Genomic DNA, 23,290 nt, shown 5'->3' on the forward strand with positions numbered 1-23,290 from the left:
GCAAGTGACTAAAATCGCAAGCCCCAACGTAGACTAGCATCCGACTTTTGCCGCGCGGCGACCGGTCGCATGCGGCTGGTGACTAATATCGACCGTGTAAAACGATCAGTTGCAGGAGATGGCTCGCTGCATGTAACCAATGGTTGCCATCCATGAATAAAAAAATGATCGAGCTGCGTGCAATTTTAGTCACCTGTGTAAATAGGCTAGCGATGCGGCATGATGAGGCGATTTGTCAAGCAACTAGCCGCACGACGAAAATCGACCCGTGTAAATCCCGCATAAACATTTAAATATTATGTTTTTCATCTGCTATAATACTATGTATGTAACAGTGCTTTTATTCACACGTCAATATAGATCGTATTACTTACAGTAGCATTTTATAAATGCATTTTTTGTTATGTAACATGATATTTTGGCTGCTTGTCGGCGGCTTGTCTTATACAAGCCGCCTTTTGTGTTTTAATCCTGTTCGATCTGATATAATATAAAAAACTTATATGATTTTATTGTATGTTTGTTTGTAACGATGGAACTACAAAACTACTCTACTGTTTTAAAATTAGATATTTCAACATCAGAAGGCTATATATTATCTAACCAAAAGCATATACTATTTGTCAAGGCGAAAGATTCGGATTTGAATTCCAGCTCACTATCGTTTTTTAATCATTTATATTATAGGCTAAATTTTTAATAAGCCGGTACAAGTAGTAAGTATTATATGTATACTTGAGCATGAGTTTATGCTTGTTCTCAAGCTCACAGATCTTATCAATATTACTTCTTCGCAAAGAATCAGTTTTTCTTTCTTTTTCCTTGCGTTTTATCTATTCTCTTATCCCCGTTTAGTTTAAATAGTGTCATGGCATTGTCTTTTTAACATTAAAGCACATTTAAGCAGTTTTACAAATTATGCAATAGACTGAAAACAGAATAAATATACCTATATCGGTTCGACTTATTACCCTGTACAAATTTAGTATCTATAGATAGATTTTATATTAAGTAATGTATTATTATTATGAAATTAAATAATCTTTATGAGTATTCATCTACTTTTTAGTAAAATATTAATTTTAATTCAACGATTTCAACTTCATAATATAAAACCTCAAGTACTTAGATTATGGATTGGTCTCCGCGCGCGCGTCGTAGCGCGCGCGCGGAGACCAATCCTTAATCTATGCTCAAGTAATTATTTCACTAAAAACGTATACCCAATCTATTGTTTAGCTAAGTTAAAAAATATGCAAATAATGAAATTATAAGCTATGTACTACATACTGCGTGTAATAATATGAGTAGATAATGTCTAGGTCTACAACTAGTGCTTATACATACGACTTTTCTTACGTATATAAAAACAATCAAAGCAAAACAAAACTATAGACAGATGTCTTTATTTACACAAACAAACAAATATAATGATAAGATTTATCAGTGTTCAGCTCAAGTTAAATCCGTGGAAGTGTTTGTTAGATCACACTTAGCGGAGCGTCGGATTTGAATTAAATACAAGGCTTACTGGATAGGGGCGTAATGGCGCGGAATAAGCTTTACCTAGAGCATTCAATAAAACTGCTTGTGGTTTTGCTACATGATACGGTTAGGTCATTTTAGTACTGACAACCTTTTTAGTAATTTGTGTCAAATATTGGATATTTATGCTTGATGTTGCAGTTTGAAGCTATAAGAAATTATTCGTTGATCGTCGAACGTTAGATTAATTGTTGCGGAGAAAATATCTGTAACTTATTCTTAAACTCTGGCATTAATGGGTTCATACGTTTACCAATACTTCAAAATACAATGTGACAAATTAATATTCCTCACACATAATTCTCATTCTGGCAGTTAAATGAGCAAAAAGTAGCTTTTATCCTTCTGAACTATTCTAACTTCCTATGTATTAAAACTCACCCAAGCTCTTTCACTGGATTAGGCATAAAATGCATTTAGTATTGATATTTAAGATTCTTAGATTACTAAAACAGTAATTACACGATAATTTCATCATACAAGTACCAGTCTCAAAAATTAAAGTTCAGTATATCCAAATAATAACGGACACACGTATACGAAAACCGTAAGCCTCCACAAAACCACTACCCATGATAAAATAATGTTCTATTATGCACCCACGCACTTAATGCACTATTTATTAATTCCATCACACAATTACGGGCAAGCTGAATAGGCTTTTATCCTCTAAAATAACCTTATCATGACCGTCGCACGCTTTCCGGCGACCCCGACTAACATACATATAAACTCCATCAAAGCATAGTTTTTGGTATTGTTTAATTATGTTTTACATAGATATGCAATCTTGTAGTTTATATTATTTAAAAAATGCTCATCTTGTTAGTACTTTACGTTTAATATTTTTCTGTTAACATAAAAAATGTGTACCAAGTACTGTTTTATTATCCATGTATCCGAGTGTTATCCAGAAGGACGCTGTATCCCCACTGTCATGGGCTTCACCGGTAAATCCAACCTCCTTAAGACGATACACAAAAAAAAATCTACTGCTTGGCGGGCGGAGTCTAATAGCTCGCTATCGCGAACGCGGGTGTGCGCGAAGTCATTCTTGCAAACTCGCCGCACTGCCGCTGGCCGACTCGGGACAAACATGTATGGAGTCGTCAAACAGTTATAATATTCTTATACATATATTTAATTGTTGATTTATTGGTTTTATTTTCTTGCTTATAAACAAATAATCTTCTTTTTAACAACTACTTAGACATTATTAATAATTATTATTATTTCGTAATGTTTACTTTATTACAAAATAATACAGGTTATAAATAATCTTTAAAATAACAAAAAATATTGTTACTCTGAAAAAATGAAATGGTACTCAATAACGCGGACTACTGAATGGATTTAGATAGAATTTGATGCTGACGTAAATATTACGTCATGCCCAAAAATGAAAGGTAATATTTCTGAAAGAAGTTATAAACCCTAATTCTTCTCAGTCAAAGTCAAGAGTGGAAGATATCACTAATACAGTAAAACTGATGCGAAACTTTGGATGTTAATTTGTATATTTTTTTGTTAGTTGTTACTTAATCACGTCAAGACTACATTACCAATTTTGATAAAATATAGCTAATTGCCTGGATTTACACATAGGATACTTTTTATCCGAACTGAACACTTCTGTGGGATAAGACAGGATTCACGATATAATCTAATTCCACGCGGGCAAAGCCGCGGTCGGAATGATATTTTTTTAAATAAAAAAATTGTTTAAAAAAAACACAAAATATATTGACGCATGTATTTATTTTTTGCACTCTATTATAATTGTAATTATTCATTACAAATAATCAAAATAAAATAGCCAGAACAAAGTTAGGCCCTGGTAGGGTAGGTAGGCATTTACAGCAATGTGAGACGAACACTGGCTTATTTATACCAATAATAATGTATTATAAACATTAAATTAAGTTTACTTTCTAACAACAAAAATACATAATATTAGCTAATGTGAAAGCGAATCAACCAATCATCCCACAAAAATGAAATGTGCACACAAATATTCATCCAAATCGGTTCATGTCATTAGGAGGAGTGACTGCAGCGCCATCTTCCGGGCCCAATTGTGTTTCCAGATCACCCAGGAACTCAATTTAATATACTTACACAAAATTTTTCGAAATGAAAACTCACATTACTATGTAAATATGAATATAAACCTGTTTTATTACTAAGCAATTTCCCGCACAGGTGTAGTAAGTATAAATGAAATAAATATCAACATCAAATTCTTTATACAACATACTTATCTACCACCTTCTAAGAAATGTAATTCTTGAAATTATTTCGTATTTTTTTTAAATATAATACTACTCCAATGAGCTCCTGTTCCATATTATGTCCGCCATACTTCCACTAAGTTCACCATGATTTTTTATTTCTTTGCACTTTGTTGCTTTTTGCTAAAAATGGAATCATGCGATAAAACCAGTAGAGCTTTGATAACATACATTTTTGACTGAATAAAGGTACTTACGAAGGACTGGATTCACATTGTGAACAATCAGTGGGTTTATTTTCCTTCTGGATTCCGGATTTCTGAACAGATTATTTATACTATAAATGAAAAAATCTTACACATTCGTTATGTACTTAAAACAGGGGTACATATCAAACATCGTCTATAATACAATTATCATCAAATTTAAAATAAAACCAACTTACTTCATTAATTTGTTCCAATTGTAAGCATTCTTTTTCCTCCAACCTTTATGTTTCTTCTTCTTATTTTCTTTATTGTCCCCATTTGTCTCATTTTGTCTTATCGTGTTGTCACCCTTTTTTACGATTGCGCGAGCGACACAAGTTCCCCGTGTGACGGCCGTAGCGGGAATGACTCGTGCAGCGATCGGGGTAGGAAGGTACAGGGCGGCTCTCGCTATATTGGCTGGTCGCGCGCTAATTTCAAGTATTTCTTGTTTATTTCAAAACCATCGCATATTTCAAAATTCTAACACGGTAGACGTATAGGTTGTATATTTTATAGTTAATATCCAAAAAGTCGTAACTTTACGTTTGTTATTTTGAAGATGCCAGAGATTAAAAAAAAATAACAATGATAACTTTGTATTTTTTTTCTATCGAGAAAATATCATGGAATCATGTTTCTAAAACGGTAGACGTATTGTGTTACTATTGAACTTTCTTGTCAAGAATTTTCATCACGATAACTTTAATAATATAAAAATTACGAAGGTTTGAAAAGGGCCGTAAATGTTAGAAAAATTAATTCATCACCTTAAATATTGTTTTAAGGAGGTAGGAACCAGCCCATTACTACTAAGTATTTATTATTATGTTTATACATAATTATGAAACAGGATTAACCATACGTATCAAATTGTATGCTATTAAATATGAAAATGACCTCTTCTGCATATCAAAAACACAGCCTCTGCTACCGATTTTAACTACTAATTCAAGGTAACTATATTTCAGCTCTTTGTCCACATAAAACCTCTATCTATGACGTCACGCAAAATACATTCACATTATCACATAATATATTGTTTATTAATTTAAAAGCTTTCATGCCACTAAAGAAATACTTTTAATAGAAAAGATAGGAATTGGATTGTACGTGGGTTGATAATGATTATTTTAACGAATTGAAATAATGGTATGAGATATGAGAATGATTTAAAGTGACAAATTAAGAAGAACTCACACATTTTTCATCATTGCTTCATAGGAAAATCAATTTTACTGTTGTTTTTTAATGGTTCTATATAAACAACTATTTTGGTTTTATAAAAAAAAACTTCATAATCGTATTAACTTCTTTATTACTACTTTAAAAAGACAATCGATTAATTACTATTTAATTTGTGTTTCAAAATAAGATTATTCTCGAATTCAATCACATTGGAACTAACCAATGAACGAACTCGAATACGGTGTATTTAAGTACTTATACATAATTGATTGACAATCTTCTAGCAGCCCGTTTTTGCGGTCTTCAACCCGGACTTTACACTGAAGACTTAATTCTCTACAATAGTAAATACTCACACAATTGCAAATATAGCTAAAAATCTTATGCATTTGTTTGTAAACTCAGGAAAACTTAGTGATAATATGACATGATCATTTGGCAAAATCCCTTTCAATACATGGCGTCTCACCACTTATCCTATATTCAGTAAAGTGTTGAAAGTCTTTCAAAAGTAATCTACCGTTATCTCCAAAAATATACTGTAAATGGGGAGTATTAGAGTCCCTTCGGCCCATTGAGGTGACTCCATTATGTAAATTGAGCTAGTGATATTTTTATAAAAATATTTCGTTGCTATATTATATTAAGGTTATCCACATGCAAATTTCTTAATGCACGCCATCTTAGGGGACAAATGAAAAGTTCCAAAGAAAAGATTACATTAGCATATTCTTATGCTTATAATAATTTAGGATGGTTAAATCCTTATCAGAAAAAAGATAAGAATATGTGGTACTTTTCAAATTGGCTTGAATTAAGCGTCCCCTCTATAAGCAGTTAAATCCAACTAATTGACGGAAAAAACCAAAAAGCCCCATCACCACGCTTTGACTCCACAATCCTGTTCCAATCTCACACTTAACTAAACCCATAAATAAATAAAAAGCTCTAGTTTTTCTCGAACACATTTCGCGACCTTTAAGCATTAACTGACTTAAGCCGTAGTGGGCGGCCGCGACTACTTCTTGTTGTTAGAGGTATATGCCCCTCTCGGTCCCTTCGAAGCCCCGTAATCCCCGCTGATGTCATCATTTACAGATAATTTTTTTCGTAATAACGCAAGAGTGTTTCCAGAAAAATCGCTACCAGCATTTTTAGGTACGCTTTTAGAGGTTCGCTTTACTCGTTCGGAGCTTAGTTAAAAGCTTTTAAAAAGGTTAAGCGTTAGAGTGAAAAGTAGCAAATAATTTTTGTCTATTTTTAACGTGGTGACGGAATTTTAAATAGGTCTTTATCTGGCTTGATTCTTAAATGTACTAAAAAGCTTTTTGGTATTTTGTCTGTATTTAATCAAACAGCAATATAATTATATTCCAAAATATTAATAACACAAGTATAGTTCTAGGCAGTTTTACTGTTTTTCATACCCACTTTACTGCAGTGAAGCAATGACAAATTTGGCCATTTTTCATCCGGCCTTACGTCTCAATATTTTATGCTACCCTTTGTTGGATACGGTGACATGAAAGACGCAAACTAGCTTGGATATCTAACATTAATTTTAATTGTTTAATATATATATATTGTTATAATCTATATTGTAAAAATGTATGATTTAAATGCAATTCATATTGGAAACATTTCTTTAGGCTCTAAGGAGAAAATTGATGATTGAATTGAAAAAAAATTATCCTTTTTTAAGCATTATGTATTAATAATAATATTAAGGGGAAAGAAGATCACAATCGAACATTAAAATTTTCGAACTACCCTCCAAAACCCGAAGTAATCACCAGATCTAAACTAAACTGTTATCTGGGATAAACAAAACCGTGTGTAAAGTAAATATGAGGGATAATGTTATAAATTCCAGGCCATGGATGTTCGATACAATATCTTGAAGTGTAGGGTTGCCATGATTTTACAGTTTAAATATTATTCAACTTTTAGCAGTGATAAATGTATGCAAAGTATATTTTATATAACATTGAGAAGGCTCTATCTTATCACTGAGCTTGTTATAATCAGTTGATTGATGTTCTTTTCAATTATTATGATATATTACCACCATTATGTACCATTATTTCATCATAATTATGACCAATGAGTAAATTGGGCACAGTGTCAATGTTTCTAAACCAAGCAATATTTATCAATTATTATTAAATATATCAATTATATTCTTATTTTTATCAATTATATTTTTACTTTAATATCGATAATATTAGTTAACGAGTTTCTTACTTATTCTGGCAGGTAGAAAACACATTACTAATCGATTAAAAAGGGACGAGCTGAACGTAAACACTAGTTAAAGTCAATCAAAATCAATAAAATGTTTTTTTTTTTTATGTTTTAGTTTTACTTTGAGTTAAAGTAGAAGTTCACAACTCTAAATATTTCAGAATGTAATATGTAACTATCACACCAACTTGTTATCATGAAACAAGACAGTCCCATATACTGCGAACGTGTGGCAACCCTATCTACGGAACCACTTTGAAACTAGATACGGTGAAGGGTCGCCATCAAAACACGGACACCGTCACAATTTCGTATTTATCATTTTGCTAAATTTTCACTTTAAGTGGCTTAGGAGTTGGGATGAGTGATACGGGGTTAGTAATTAGTCTTGTTCTAGTTGCATATCGTGTTACGTTTATTTTGGATTTATCGATTATTTTCTGGTTTATATTATTTTCTGACGTAGTAGATTATTATTTGGAACGTGTCGTGTTTTGGAATTAATAATATTTTTTTTTACTTCTTAATTTATGAAGCTTTTCTTTCATTAAAAAAAAACATGTAACTGGAGATACTTCGACATGGGTTGAATCAATAATCGTGTATATTTTACTAAAAGTTATAATCATCATCATCTGATGTCCCAGCAGTGGGAAAGGCTGATGCCCATGTACATGACGGTTGTTTTTGTGAAAACTTAAGTACCATTTTATTATATTGTGATAACAAGAATATAACCTAAACCAACTTTTAATTGATATCAAAAAGAGTTGATTAATTGGCTCGATAGATAGTTATTAAAAAAATTGATCTCTTAAAATTTAATACCGACAAACGAGTTTTGATCAACACACTAATAAAAACTTTGTTTCTTATTAAAATCGACACATAAAAAAGATGATTTGATCGACACGGATCCGATAATATCTCACGGTTCAATTTGCATTCAAATTAAATTAATAAATAATATAGTTAAAACAAATATCTCTTTTCAACGCAGATATGAAGAAATAATTGGCATAGGTAATTACAACAGCTTCATAAATCATAACTTGACTGTAAATCTTCAATAATGACGCACATCATTACATCATTATCAGCCCATGTTTGTCCACTGCTGGACATAGGCCTCAGTTATGGAGCGCCATTGAGCCCGGTCATTCGCTCGTTGTCGCCAGTTTTGCCCAGCAACCCTGCGGATGTCGTCACTCCACCGTGTAGCAGGGCGTCCTACGCTACGTTTGCCGAGCCGCGGTCTCCACTCTATACATGTGTGCCCCAGCGGTTTTCCGTTCTGCGGCACATAATATTATGACGCACACATTGATACAATTCATACACACACGCATAATATTCTTACAGTTACGGTCTTGCCCGGGAATAATCCTGGATAAAAAAAATCAGCGTGAGTCGAACTCTTAGACACTGAGTTCCGTACAAATAAACATAAGAGCAATCTCTAACTTTCTAATTACCATAGTTCATGAGATACACTCTGGTGACAGATGAACGGACGGAGAGACAGGACGGACAACGAAGTCTCTGTAATAGGTTGCCATTTTTTCCTTTAGGGAACCCTAAAAACCGGTAAAACAAAAATATTTCCTCTCAATAATACACCAAACATAATATACACAACCTGGCAAAATATGAGCTATAAAGTAATATAATTTCCTCCTATTAGCATTTTGTTATATTTTTACCTAGTAACAGAAAAGATACGAGGAATAAAATTATAAGAAGGCTCTCATAATTTATTACCAACAAGTTCTTTCAATGTATACCTAATGATTCTGTAAATGAATTAATTGAAATTCCTTTGATATTGCTACAAATTCTAGATATTTTGGCCAATTTATATTAAACTAGCTAAGATCTTGTTAAGTTGACGACGACGCGGTCGTCTAAGGCCCTTCGCTCATGGAGCTACTCAAAAAGAACTAGTCACAAACTCAAATTACTAACGAGTTGCCTGAGCGTCACAGCCCATACATATGTTCTATGGAGATTCGCACACGACGCGACTAGTTACTAACTGGTGAGTAACGCGTTAGCAACCAATCACGCGCGACGCGTCGTGCTGGTCTCCACGCTACTGGTTTCCCGAGTTTCTTTGTTTTTTATGATAAAAATGAACGAGCAAACATTGACAAGTGACTGAAACCTTATAACTTGAGTAGCGTTGTATGCGAGATACAATTTGTAACTGGTTTGTAATCGTAATTACTGATTAGTTCAGTCATTTTTGAGTAGCTCCATGAGCGAAGGGCCTAAGTTGACGACGCGGTTGGCGCAGTGGTAAAGTAACTGCCTACTGAGCCGACGGTCCCGGGTTCGATCCCCGGTCAGGGCAAATATTTGTGGGATGAACTCAATTATTTGTTCTTGGGTCTGGGTGTTATTATCTATATATGTATTTATAATATTACTAGCGGTCCACCCCGGCTTCGCCCGTGGTACATGTTTACGTTTTCTCTACATAAGAACCATCCTCGTACTTCAAGGAATATAATAAAAAAAGAATTAACGAAATCGGTTCAGCCGTTCTCGAGCTATGCGCTTACCAACACATTTTGCGATTCATTTTTATATATATAAAGACTAGCGGTCCGCCCCGGCTTCGCCCGTGGTACATATTTACGTTTTCTCTAAAAACCATCTTCGTACTTCAAGGAATATAATAAAAAAAGAATTATCGAAATCGGTTCAGCCGTTCTCGAGTTATGCGCTTACCAACACATTTTGCGATTCATTTTTATATATAAGATATTTATCGTCGCCTAGTACCCACAACACAAGTACTGTGGGACTAGGTCGATTTGTGTAATAATGTCCTATAATATTTATTTATTTATTTATTATCTGCCCAGGTTTGAACCGGGATAGGAACAAAAAAGCAACTCAAGATTTTGAAAATTATTTAATGTTAGTACTCTTAATTAACTCTACAGTAAAATATTGCAGTTAACTTTTGGTATTTCTTAATTTTATCACAAATAGAGGAGTTAGAGGGATATACAAGATGTTTAACAACACTAGATGATCTGTATAGCGCTGTGAGTTTTTCACTGGAAATTATACTGGCTACTGCTTTAAAATATACGGCAGAGATCCAAAATATCAAATTCCCTCATGATATTATTATAGTTATAATATTATAACACCTACCATTGTCCCATTAAATCCCACAAACTTCGTCAATGCTTAACAAACTTTATCCCAAATCCCACTAGGCTGTTGGAATTGCAACACAATAGCAGCCATCTTGCTTTTTGCATACTTCAGAAGTGGGATAACAGTCGAAACAAAGACAATATGGCTAATCTATGTAAAGTGGGAATGTTATGTTGTCGTTACTTATGATTATTTTTTACAAAAATTTCAAATCATTTAAGAACTTTACTGTCCACGTCTTGCTACTTATTATTATTATTGAAAATTATTCAATGGTAATATCATAGAAACACGAAAGTTTAAATTTTTTAGATGCTGACATATTGAATAATTTATTATTAAAACTTAAATTGAAATCTGATATCTAGATCTCGATACATGGTGATAACAAAATGCGTTCGAGAACATTCCATATTAAATTAATATACATAACGTATTTTCGAACATTTGAAGACATTATAATTCAGCACTTGATCCGCATTCAATAACTCGAAGCGTGTAAGCCTTGTCATCGGAGGCTTAACCAAATCTCTTCAATGTTACCTGAACTTTTTTTCCTTATAAATAATAATTTTATATCCCAAGATTCAACTGAGGCGAGTGTCCTAAGCGAGTATCGAAACTTTCCCGGCCATTCTCAAAACACTGCATGTAGTTTTAGACTTCATTTTGAATTTTGTAAGCTGGTAAGCTTTTTATTAATTTTCTTAAGATAGCTTTTGTGAGCTTTTTCGATACAAAAGCTATATTATGAGGTTTCTTTATTTATTATTAATTTATGTACATTGATTATAATATGAATATCAAATAAGTTTTGCACCATCTTTTATTTTATCTTGTCAGGCATTTTACAAAATGTATGTGCATTTTTCATAAGAATCTGTTTGAAGTAGTTAGCGCGAAATGTGACAAAGAACATTGCTTTATTGGGTTTTATGAAAAATGAAATGATAAAAGACTGTATATTATAGTCTAGGTATACTAGTAATGGCTCTAATTTTGCTTCAATTTTATTAGAAGTAAAAATGTGTAGATAGGTTATCCAAAATATTCTGTCTTCAAAAACGGCAAACTAACGCACACGATTAGACGTCATACGATGTCATGATTCAACAATCGTGAGCGAAAAAAAGACAAGATAAGTAAAGTATAATTTTAATCAATAAGTAAAAAATTATATCTAATGAAAAATGTATTTGCATGTCGTTGAATAACGGCTAAACATGCTGAAATAATGTATCTTATTCTTAACACCTATTGGTCGCGCCAATATAAAAAATATACGTAAATATATTCTCGATATGAAAGTGGACTGTATTTTGATCTACGTGGTGTTAGCAAAGAGGGATAGACAGGATACACACGGCACGTACCTCGTCGGAGGGAGTAGCGTCCAGAACACACGCGCCGCCACGCGGTCAGGGTCCTCCAGCTCGCGGCGGGCAAGAACGGCGTCCAGTCCCACACTCCACACAAACACACACGCGGCGGTGAGCGCGACCAAGGGCCGGGGCACGGGATACCCCGGTGGTGTTACAAGGGCACAATGCCTGATGATCTAGAGAGCCTCGTGGAAGCTCTCCGGCGGTGGCCGAGTCCCGAACCTCGCGAAGGAACGGAGCGAACCCGACTAACTGCAGCGACACGAACGTCGCGTTCACGTCTTATTGGACGTGTCACGTGGTTAGTGACCACGCGGTGATTGGTTGTGCTCGTATGTAGGGAAGGATGAAGGAACACACCACAAACAATAAACGTTTAATTTCTACATTTACTATTTTAATTATATTGGCGTTACCATATCCACCCGCCCTAAATGGGTCACCATTTAAAACCAATCATAAGATACAGCGAAAAACTATGACTCTAGGATCGCATAATGCGCGCGGGTTAATAAAAGTCCTAAGAGCCACGGCGGTAATATAAATAACAAGTTCTATGGCTCTAGGAGCGCAAAATGCGAGCGGGATAATAAAAAATCCTAAAAGTCACGGCGGAAATATAACTAACAAATTCTATGACTCTAGGATCGCGTAATGCGAGCGGGTATATAAATTCCTAAAGTCACGGCGGTATTACAACTAACAAATTCTATGACTCTAGGATCGCGTAAAGCGAGCGGGGTATAAAAAGTTCCTAAAGTCACGGCGGTATTATAACTAAGAAATTATAAACGAAAGCGGTGCAAAAACTTAAAATTAAACTTAACTAACTGCGGTAATATACTAATGCGGTATAACTATTGTCTTGGAAGCGGACATAAACGAACGACCGGGCGAAGGTAAGTTCCCTTGGCGGTTCTAACTGTACAAACGCGCGCGACGTCGTCCTTTGAAGGATGTACTTTCTCTACGACGGCTAAAGGCCAGGTTAGGGGCGGTGTATTATCATTTATTACAACCACTACCGTTCCAAGAGTAATAGGTGTGGAAGGCGTATTCCATTTCTGCCTAACCTGCAAACCGTGTAAGTATTCCATTCTCCAATGTTTCCAAAACGACTGAACTAACTTGTCCAGTAGCGAATGCCTATCAAGCAAACTGACGTGATCAGATTTGACTTGCGGCGCGGGTAATGATAATAAAAGCGCGGTAATTAAAATAACACGAAACAAATGCGTTTTAATATACATATATTTAATATGATAATAATCAATGATCATGATAATTATGTGATCATTGCGCGGTGATATCACTGGATGCTTATGTGCATATTCCAGGGCGGAATCGCTTAGACGTCCGATGAGGATAAGTCTGTTGCGAATAAAAGGCTTCGAGCGGTTGAGAGCCTGCGAATAAAATTTATAAAAGAGTATATTATAATACTCCTCTGCAAAATATTTATTTTGCAGGGCGGGAATAATTTTATTCTCAGCGAAATTAGGTTCCTCTACGGTCATCATAACACCGCGGCGGGTTAATAATATAAGGAACCTATAAATATAAAATACACGACGCGACGAGACGCGAAGGGCGGTATCGTATAAAGCGCAATGCTTTATAGGCGAGCACACAGTGTGCGCTAATAATTTTCGTTCGGGAATGTCTGCAATAGACTCACCATCGAGACTCCTAAGAGGCCAATCAGATGGGTCCGAACGAGCCCACTGGGGTCCGTGGAACCACAGAGGGTGCGGTACGAGATTTTGTGGCGAAATGCCACGCGAAAGAATGTCAGCGGGAATTTCAATACCAGAAATATGGTAGAAGTTATCTGATGGGATTTTATACACGACTGTGGGAGCAACGAAGCCCATCATGTCCCACAGACGGGCGGTAATTGACAAGATGGAGTGCTTAGTGCACATCACATCGGCGGGAGCGGTAATTTTAAAATGAAAACAATCATCAACGGTAGACCAATGCAGACCAAGTAATTTATGTTGCACGGTCTTATCAAACTCCACCGCGGAGGGTAAAAGTTTGTGCGAAGCGGGAAGATTATCTAACACATTTTTGCTATTACTATTCCATTTAACTAGATCCCACTGAGCTCCCTTAAACAAATCGATGAGCTGCTGCGACGCGGAAACTGCTTCACATTCCGTGGGAATAGAGAAGGCGATATCATCCATATACAACGACGAAGATGCAATGCTACTCGCGAGCGGATATTTCGCGCCGTCATCTTCTACGAGCTGTCTTACCGTGCGCAGTGCATGATAAGGACTAGACTTGATGCCGAAGCAAACTCGATTAAATTGATAAAGAAACAGCGGATCCTGCGGGCTGAAACGATATAAAAAACATTGAAAACGACGATCAAACTCACGCACGAAAATCTGCAGAAATTGTTGGCGGCAATCGGCGGTCATGGCAATCGCGTGGAGACGAAAACCTAAAATTATTGTAAACAAATTGCCTTGTAAATTCGGCCCAACATGCAGAAGGTCATTCAATGAACGCTGGCTTCCAGAAGTTGGCATGCTAGCATCTAAAACCATGCGCAGCTTAGTCGACGATTTATCCTCGCGCAGAACAGCATGATGCGGTATAATGTAAATAGGTGTAGGGTCACGCGGATCATACGGAGGCGCGGGTGAAATATAATTTTTAGTTAGATAATCTTTTATGACGTCATCATATGCCAACCTTAATTTAGGTGAAGCTTGAAGCTTTCTTTCGAGGCACATGAAACGTTTTGCGGGCAATATTAAATGAGTCACCGAGAGTGTAGAAATCATCCTTAAATGGAAGCGAAACAATATATCTACCACTCACGGGGTCGCGGGTTGTAGTTAATTTATAATATTCTTCACATTCAACATCATCGGGATGTTGAACGGGCGGTGCGGTAGGAAGCTCCTCGAGCTCCCAGAAACGCCTGACTAATGAGTCAATAGCGGCGGTCTCTTGAACGTGACAACACGTCAAGGGCGGTTTATGTATGTTAGGTATGGTGGGTACTGAACCCATTATTACATAGCCTAACACCGTGCGCAATGCAGCGGGCGCCGACGAGTCACGAGATGCATGAACTACGTCGGGGAGAAGCAGATGAGGGAACAGAGAAGCACCGATTAATAAATCGATTTTATTTGGCGTACCAAAACTCTCATCTGCGAGCGGTAAATGCGAAATATGCGATAAGACAGAAGTGTCTATAACAGCGGTAGGTAGTAAATCCGTAACATGATCAACAACTAGCGGTGAAATATTAAAAGATATGTTGTTGTCAAGACGTGAATAAAATTTTATATTTATAGAATTACTATTTATAATTTTTTCTGAACCACCGAACCCCTTAATAATAGTACGTTCGGTTTTCTGCGGTTTAATACCTAAACGTTCACAACATTCATTCGTAATGAAGTGACTTTGCGAAGCGGAATCTAAAAGCGCGCGAATAACAAGCCGTTCGCCTTTACAATTATAAGATACGACTTCAGCGGTTGATAATAAAATAGTACATTGTTTATTCGCGGGCGCGTTGCATTGAAATGCATTATCAGTATCAGCTGTATAGCTAGCGGTACATAGCGCAATGTCGGAGCGGACGCACTCGCCCGACGCGGACGGCGCAGGCAACGGCGGTGTGCTGCGCGGCGGGGGGTGAGACGCAGGCGCGGGAATAGAAGATTCGCGTTTCAAATGTAACATTGTATGATGTTTTAATTTACAAATGCGACAATTAAAATTCGACGAACAACTAGAAACTCGATGTTTTATACTGAGACAATTTATACACGCGTTTCTATCCTTTACGTATTTCAAACGTTCCTGCGGACTCATTTTATGAAAACTCGAACATTTATATAAATTTTGATGCGTAATATTTGTACAAAGACAACTATATGCGGAATCAGCGGTTGTTACGTAAGACTGATACTTAGGCGGAGCAGACGAGATATTATTTGAACTGCGGTTATAATTATTATTATTCTTTCGAGGCGGATTATTTATTCCCGAATTTGTGGAAGGATGAATGCGTTCTAAAACCTTCGCACGAGTTTGAATAAATTGAACTAAGTTATCAAAAGTGGGCATTTCACTACCAAACTTAGTCTCGAAAGCGCGAACAGTATCTGAGTCTAACTTCTTCAACGCGATATGAACAATCATTAAATCTGTAATATTATCTAACTTTATATTCTGTAAGGCGCGCACTGCGCTAATAAAGTTATCTGTAAATAAATCAAAGTTTGTTGCGGACGGAGAATGCAAAGGTTTAAAATCAAACATTTGATTTAAATACGCGGAGACCAACATACGTTTATCATCATATTTATTTTTTAAAGTTTGTAAAATTAAATTATAATTTTCAGCGGAGGGGGTTATACCAGCTATAACAGTTGTGGCCTTCCCCGTTAATTTACCTAGTAAATAATATAAACGCTCGGCATCTGTAAGGCCGGGATTGTTGTGAACAATTGATTCAAAATTCGAAAGAAACAGCGGAAATGAGCGAATATCACCCGAAAATGGTACTAATTCGATAGGCGGTAATTTAGGCCTATTTTTATGCAAATTATTAATATCTCCGTGTGACGGACTTGGTTGCGAATATTGCGATTTAATTCTTATAACTCTGCTATATAAAGACTCGAATGCAACGAGGCTTTTATAATCAGGTTTCGCGGTAGGTGTTAATAATAATAAGCGAGTATTGTATTCGTCTAAACACTTTTCAAATCTTTCACGTAATGATTCTATCTGCGCGGACTCGTCAAGGAAACTTTCCATAAGCGAGGCGTTGTTATGAACGTTTAAAGACAAATCATACATTTGTTGCACCATTTCGAATATAACTTCGCGTTTAGCTAATAACATGGATAACTGCGAATCATTTATATCTTCCGAATCATTAACATCCGAAGCGTCACTATCAGGTAACTTAGTTATTTTCTTAGGCGGCATTTTTAATAACAAAAGTATATATTCAAACAGAGAATGTTACAATACAAGTTACAATAACAAGTAATACGACTAAATAAAGTAGGTCAGCGACGCAAGCGTAATATGAACCGAGTATGAATTTTCAATATGGTCGGATTATAACAGCGGATCGCGGAATGACCTAGATAACGTTATAAATTTCGAGCGCGGGTAGCGGGTAAATAAATATGATGAAATATGTTCGATTTATAATGATTTTAGCGTTATAACTGCGGATAAACAATATGAATATAGTTTTAATTAACTATTTTAATAATAATATACGCGTAACTTAATGTTACGGGCGGAATAAAATATATTTTAAGCAAAAAATAATAGATGACGCAATGTCGATCTATGCGGTATATTATAGTTATTTCACAATGAATGTACTATTAAATCGCTTATTAGGGCCTACAATGAGTGTCCTAATAAGGGCGGGTTTAAAATATATTTTATATGAATAGTAGAAGACGCATTGTCGTTCTATTATATGCGGTATATTAAATAGTATTTCGCATTGAAGATACTACTAATCGCTTATTAGGTCCTACACAATGAGTATCCTAATAAGGGCGGTGGAATCATCAGGTATTATCCTGCTCGAAGTGACCACTCAATGGTTACTATCCGGGTCGAAGGTACCACTCAATGGTCGCGCCAATATAAAAAATATACGTAAATATATTCTCGATATGAAAGTGGACTGTATTTTGATCTACGTGGTGTTAGCAAAGAGGGATAGACAGGATACACACGGCACGTACCTCGTCGGAGGGAGTAGCGTCCAGAACACACGCGCCGCCACGCGGTCAGGGTCCTCCAGCTCGCGGCGGGCAAGAACGGCGTCCAGTCCCACACTCCACACAAACACACACGCGGCGGTGAGCGCGACCAAGGGCCGGGGCACGGGATACCCCGGTGGTGTTACAAGGGCACAATGCCTGATGATCTAGAGAGCCTCGTGGAAGCTCTCCGGCGGTGGCCGAGTCCCGAACCTCGCGAAGGAACGGAGCGAACCCGACTAACTGCAGCGACACGAACGTCGCGTTCACGTCTTATTGGACGTGTCACGTGGTTAGTGACCACGCGGTGATTGGTTGTGCTCGTATGTAGGGAAGGATGAAGGAACACACCACAAACAATAAACGTTTAATTTCTACATTTACTATTTTAATTATATTGGCGTTACCACCTATGTATACCATGTTTACTTGCAAATAAATGATTTATTTATTTATTTATTTAAAGTGTGGCTACTTGGCCAGTGGCCACATTTGGACGTTCACACCTTGAGCGCTAATATCTACATAAACTTTTATAAATAAAATATCATGGCCTGCAGGCAAATTATTACAATTTCTGTGGTTCACGAGTGAACATACATGGATTAGGGAGTGACTATCACTTTCACATTAGAGCAAAGATAGTTCGTAGTTAGCAACCAGAAAGAATTTTCTCAGCGCGTCAGAACCAATAACCTTTTTCATTTATAACCTGTATACATCTTTCGCAAACAGAAAGTCACGCGACCCGGTCATAAGTAGCCGGGCAAGAATTCTCTAATTGAAGCTGACGGGAAAAAGTGGCCCGGATGATTTACCGGGGACGAGTGTCCGGATGGCCCGGGATAAACCGAGCGTACATTAGTGTGGATCCCTTTATGTCTTTATTTTTATTTCTTTTATCTTGCGACGTAATTTATGGGTATTTTCTGTTGCGCGGTTAATTGTTTCCTTGTTTTTGAGTTGCTCTGGTCTTGATTAATTTGGGGATTTTGGGAACCGGATTGGAGATGGTGATAATAAGGGTTGCTGGATGTTCTTATGATGCAATTCAGTCGTTAAGTACAAAGATTGCATAAGGAAAATTTACCTTAGCTTACCATATTTTTCTAAATAAATATTAGATATATTATAAATAAAGATATGTACTTAGAAACTTCCATTTGATTTATAACCTAGACCTAAAATACATCTTAATCATCATCATTAGTAGGTAATACTATCCATACTAATATTATAAATGCGAAAGTAACTCTGTCTGTCTGTCTGTTACTCAATCACGCATCAACTACTGAACCAATTTACATGAAATTTGGTATAGAGATAATATTTTGATACCCGAGAAAGGACATAGGCTTTTTTTTACCCCGGGACATAGGATAGGTTTCATTACGGAAATCCCACGGGAACGGAAACTATTCGGGTTTTTCTTTGACTGCGCGGGCGAAGCCGCGGGCGGAAAGCTAGTACTCTATATAATATATTATAGTATTTTTTTGTCCCTAGATATTTAGGAATGGATGGAAATGGAAAGGAACAATACCTACCTAAAATATCAACGTGAACTTCGTCAAGTCGTCTTTTACAACCTGAATCTATAAAAAAACCTCCTTCAACATAGAAGTCATAAAATCCCCTTCAACGTTGAAACTCCATTTATTTCTGCATCGTTATGCATTGTAAATCTGCATACCCATTGCTCGAGCGGAGTCCTATTTAGCTCTGTGATTGATGACGTGTACATGCTACCTTGTAACAATGTGTTGTGGAAAAGTGCACATAACTTTGAAGGATATTTATATGTTAGAAATAACAGGCTATAGATACAAAGTTCTACTAATTCTACTAATATTGGATAGTGTACCTATACGTATGCATGTTTATGCGTAATATATGCTTGTTTCAAAAAAAACGCTCATAGTTCCCGTTCCCGTGTGATTTCCGAGATATACCTAATATATGTATAACCTATCCTATGTGTAAATCCAAGTTACCCTCTATATGTATGCTAAATTCCATTGTAATTGGTTCAGTATTATTTGCGTGAAAGAGTAACAAACATACATACACATACACATACATCCATCCTCTCAAACTTTATCAACGCGAAAATCACAGAACGAATTTCAATGATACTTGACAATGATATGGCTTATGAAACAAAATAGCACTTAAGTTAAATAAGTACCTACTTTGCAAAAGGGGTACATTCATGAGTAGCTAATAAATTAAACTATTTAGGACTTTTTAAAATCCAAGAATTAAATAGACAAAGCGATTTCTAAAATGAAGTATATTTTATGATTATGTTTTTCTTGACCTTGTTACAAGACATTTTCAAAACAGAACACCGCATGGAATTTCGCCAACGAATTTTATACGTCTAAATCAAGAAATTTCAGGGATTTTCACGTGTAGTCAAGTTAAGCGATTCTTGGAAGCAAACCTTATAGAATCACGTCATTCACATACTAATGAGAAGTATTGTGTTAGGTGGTGTTAGTCTGTCGACTAATGCTTTTGTGAGAAATAAGAACACATTTGTAATATTAATGGGGCTCTTTGTCGAGTAGGTTTTTCAATTTTGTTGGGTGTGCTCGTGTAAGGAGAAGTGATTTAGGTTTTCTTTCTTTTGAAAATGAGTTAGGGTTTGCTTCAAATTTAATGTTTGACTATGTATATACGAGAGTCCTGAGTTCACATCTTGTTCACATGCTGATCATAGGAATATTATCAATTTTTAAATAACAACTATTAAACATATTTAATTTGCTTAATATTGTCTTATATAATTGAGAACAAACACATACAAAATTCAAACGTGTCATTATTAAAAAATCACCTCATCTATAAATATAGTCACGGCATCACGCGTGAACGGGTAGACCGATTTCGATCATTCTTTTTTATAATATTCCTTGAAGTACGAGGATGGTTCCTATGGAGAGAAAACGTAAACATGTACCACGGGCGAAGCCGGGGCGGACCGCTAGTGTAAAATAAAACCACATTAAAATGTACTCAGCAACAATTTATGTACTTTTAATTTAAGTATTTAAATTAAACAACAATAGGCTTCAGATTTATTTATAAACAATCTCACCACACGACGAATATCAATAAAGAAATGAATTTAATTAAGCCACGAGGGCGAGGTATTCGAATTTTATCGGATTTTAATTAAAACTCTTTGTTGTGATAATGAGTCTGAGCATGCAAATAATTTCGCCGCGTCAGTCATTCACTTTAAATATTTTAATATGAAAGCTTTGACCAAGAATTTAACTCTAGCCACTTCATTAAAATGGGTCCAGTAGTTCTTGAGTGCTTGTTACAACTTTATTAAACGTAAAACAACCTTCAAGTAGGTATCACCTTCTCATTTATTTTTTGTTCAAAACTATACGTAATGATTATACTTAGTCGATGAAAATGATTATTGTATTAGAATTAAATTCTGCGTTAAAAAGTGTATTGGAATGAAACGGAATGAATCTTTTTAAGAGCGCATATTCAATTTAACGCAAGTCAAAAACTCCGCGATCTATTACGATAGATCGCGGCTTGCGCTATCCTTTTACTATGAACAGCATAGGTCCGCAGGAGAGCGCCGAGCAACATGTCCTCTCTCTGGAAAGGCTCGCTGCCGACTGATTTTAATCGGGTCGCGCGCAGTGTTTTATAGTACTTTAAAAAAATTTGTAGAAAAATAATAGAGGTACCTTAGTTGATTTTTTAAATTTTATCTTATAAGTAAGACATTCTTTTATTGCAATATGTATAAATTATATTCAATTAAGTCAAATATCTTGGTGAAAATAATCATTTTGTCGACTATAATTTCTAAAAAAATTCACATTGTTCGGATTTTAATTTCGTAAGTTAGGAGTCCAAAATAAAAAAATCTTTTAACTAACTATTTTAATAAGGATTTTTGCAGTTAGTTAAAAATAATTGTGTGTTAGATCTGTCAGCAATTTCAGATATTTTTAGCTTCGAAATTGACACTAAAAGTGAAATAAAGGAATCATCGGCTCAGTTATCTTGATGGTATTCAGAAATACTGTATTCATTGAAAAAAACTCTTAACTAACTACATAGACAATAAAATTTCCTAAAATTATTAGTAATTCATATGTTTGTAAGATAAGTGGTTGATGGACAATCTGGTTTGAAAAATCACATATTTGAGCCAAACAGCGCACGGACCGCGTACACGGCCTTAATATGGACGCAGGGAAACTTTTTGTATTGTCTATATTTTATTAATGACTAGCGACCCGCCCCGGCTTCGCACGGGTGCAATGCTGATACTAAATACACTCCAGAAAAACTGTGAACGTTGTATATAAAAAACATAGCGGCCCGGCCGGCCGGTACCGCCGCAAATGCTACGTCCCGCAATTTTTAAATCTGTAATATCTTCGAAAATATTCACTTTAATCATACGGTGTAAAGGGCCATATAGATCTATATTAAATGAACAATGTATTCAAGGTATTTAATTGGTTAAGGACTAATGCTGTATTGGTGAAAATCGCTTCAAAAATTAGCTATTATTTGTCGTAAAAAGTAAATGACAAAAAAATGTTATTGTGGGTTATCCATAAGAGATAGACATATACCATCGCGGACTTGTCTGTAGACCTTTTCAATGTGTATAATACTTAGTACATTATTTTGATAAAACTCGTAGGGTTCAGCCTGCGTTTGCAATGTAAGCGGAAAAAATGTAATTTTTTACGACATCACATTAGAAACCTCAAAAATAACAGTACTTCTCCACTATTTAATGGATGTTATTATACATATAAACCTTCCTCTTGAATCACTCTATCTATTAAAAAAAACCGCATCAAAATCCGTTGCGTAGTTTCAAAGATTTAAGCGTACAAAGGGACATAGGGACATAGGGACAGGGAAAGCGACTTTGTTTTATACTATGTAGTGATTTACCTTAGAATTCATATTATATTTTAACCATTTTACGTCATTTATAAACAAATGTATTTTCCTTTACAAACAAACAACCATTTCTAACTTCTGGCCTAGTAAACCTCTCCCTACGTCCTCGACCTGTATAGCGAGATGGTGTAAGGGCCTTGATCAGTTCACTAGATCTATGAGAGATTGAATTAAAATGCTGTAAAGGTAAGTCTATATCTACTAATATTGTAGAGATTTGATTGTTTGTTTGTTACAGTTTAAATGTTATTAAATGATGAACCTCTACGTTGTATGTTTTTAGGTAGTCGTACATTATTGTATATTATAAGAAATTACACGCGAGGCCGGGTTAAATATTAGTTTGAATGTAATGAGAAAGTACTGCGATTCTACACAGCTACCTATAAATTGATGTAGGTAGTTGATAAAAAAACGCAGCAAGTCAACGACTATTAGCAAAGTGAGGGTAGTTGGGTCAAACGTCGTATAATATAAACAACGTCCGAGCCCCTAGGCACGATTCGTACGAATGCACCACGAGGAAAGCGGCAATT

General features: G+C 35.7%; 1 protein-coding gene and 1 long non-coding RNA gene across 2 annotated transcripts in view; both read right to left on the minus strand.

The window, feature by feature from the left end:
• Positions 1-23,290, minus strand: part of LOC149480216 (uncharacterized) — a 117,655-nt gene that overhangs the window by 71,477 nt on the left and 22,888 nt on the right. The gene's annotated exons all lie outside the window — the stretch shown is intronic.
• Positions 12,004-16,000, minus strand: LOC149480219 (uncharacterized). The gene has a single exon (XM_089706409.1). It carries the CDS (start codon positions 14,811-14,813, stop codon positions 12,870-12,872), a length of 1,944 nt encoding a protein of 647 aa, XP_089562535.1. The 5' UTR covers positions 14,814-16,000; the 3' UTR covers positions 12,004-12,869.

Source organism: Colias philodice, chromosome 18 (assembly GCF_061535455.1).
Source record: "Colias philodice isolate Cphi_HAF_F1 chromosome 18, ilColPhil1 Martin Lab GWU primary, whole genome shotgun sequence".
NCBI classification, from domain to species: Eukaryota; Metazoa; Arthropoda; class Insecta; order Lepidoptera; family Pieridae; genus Colias; species Colias philodice.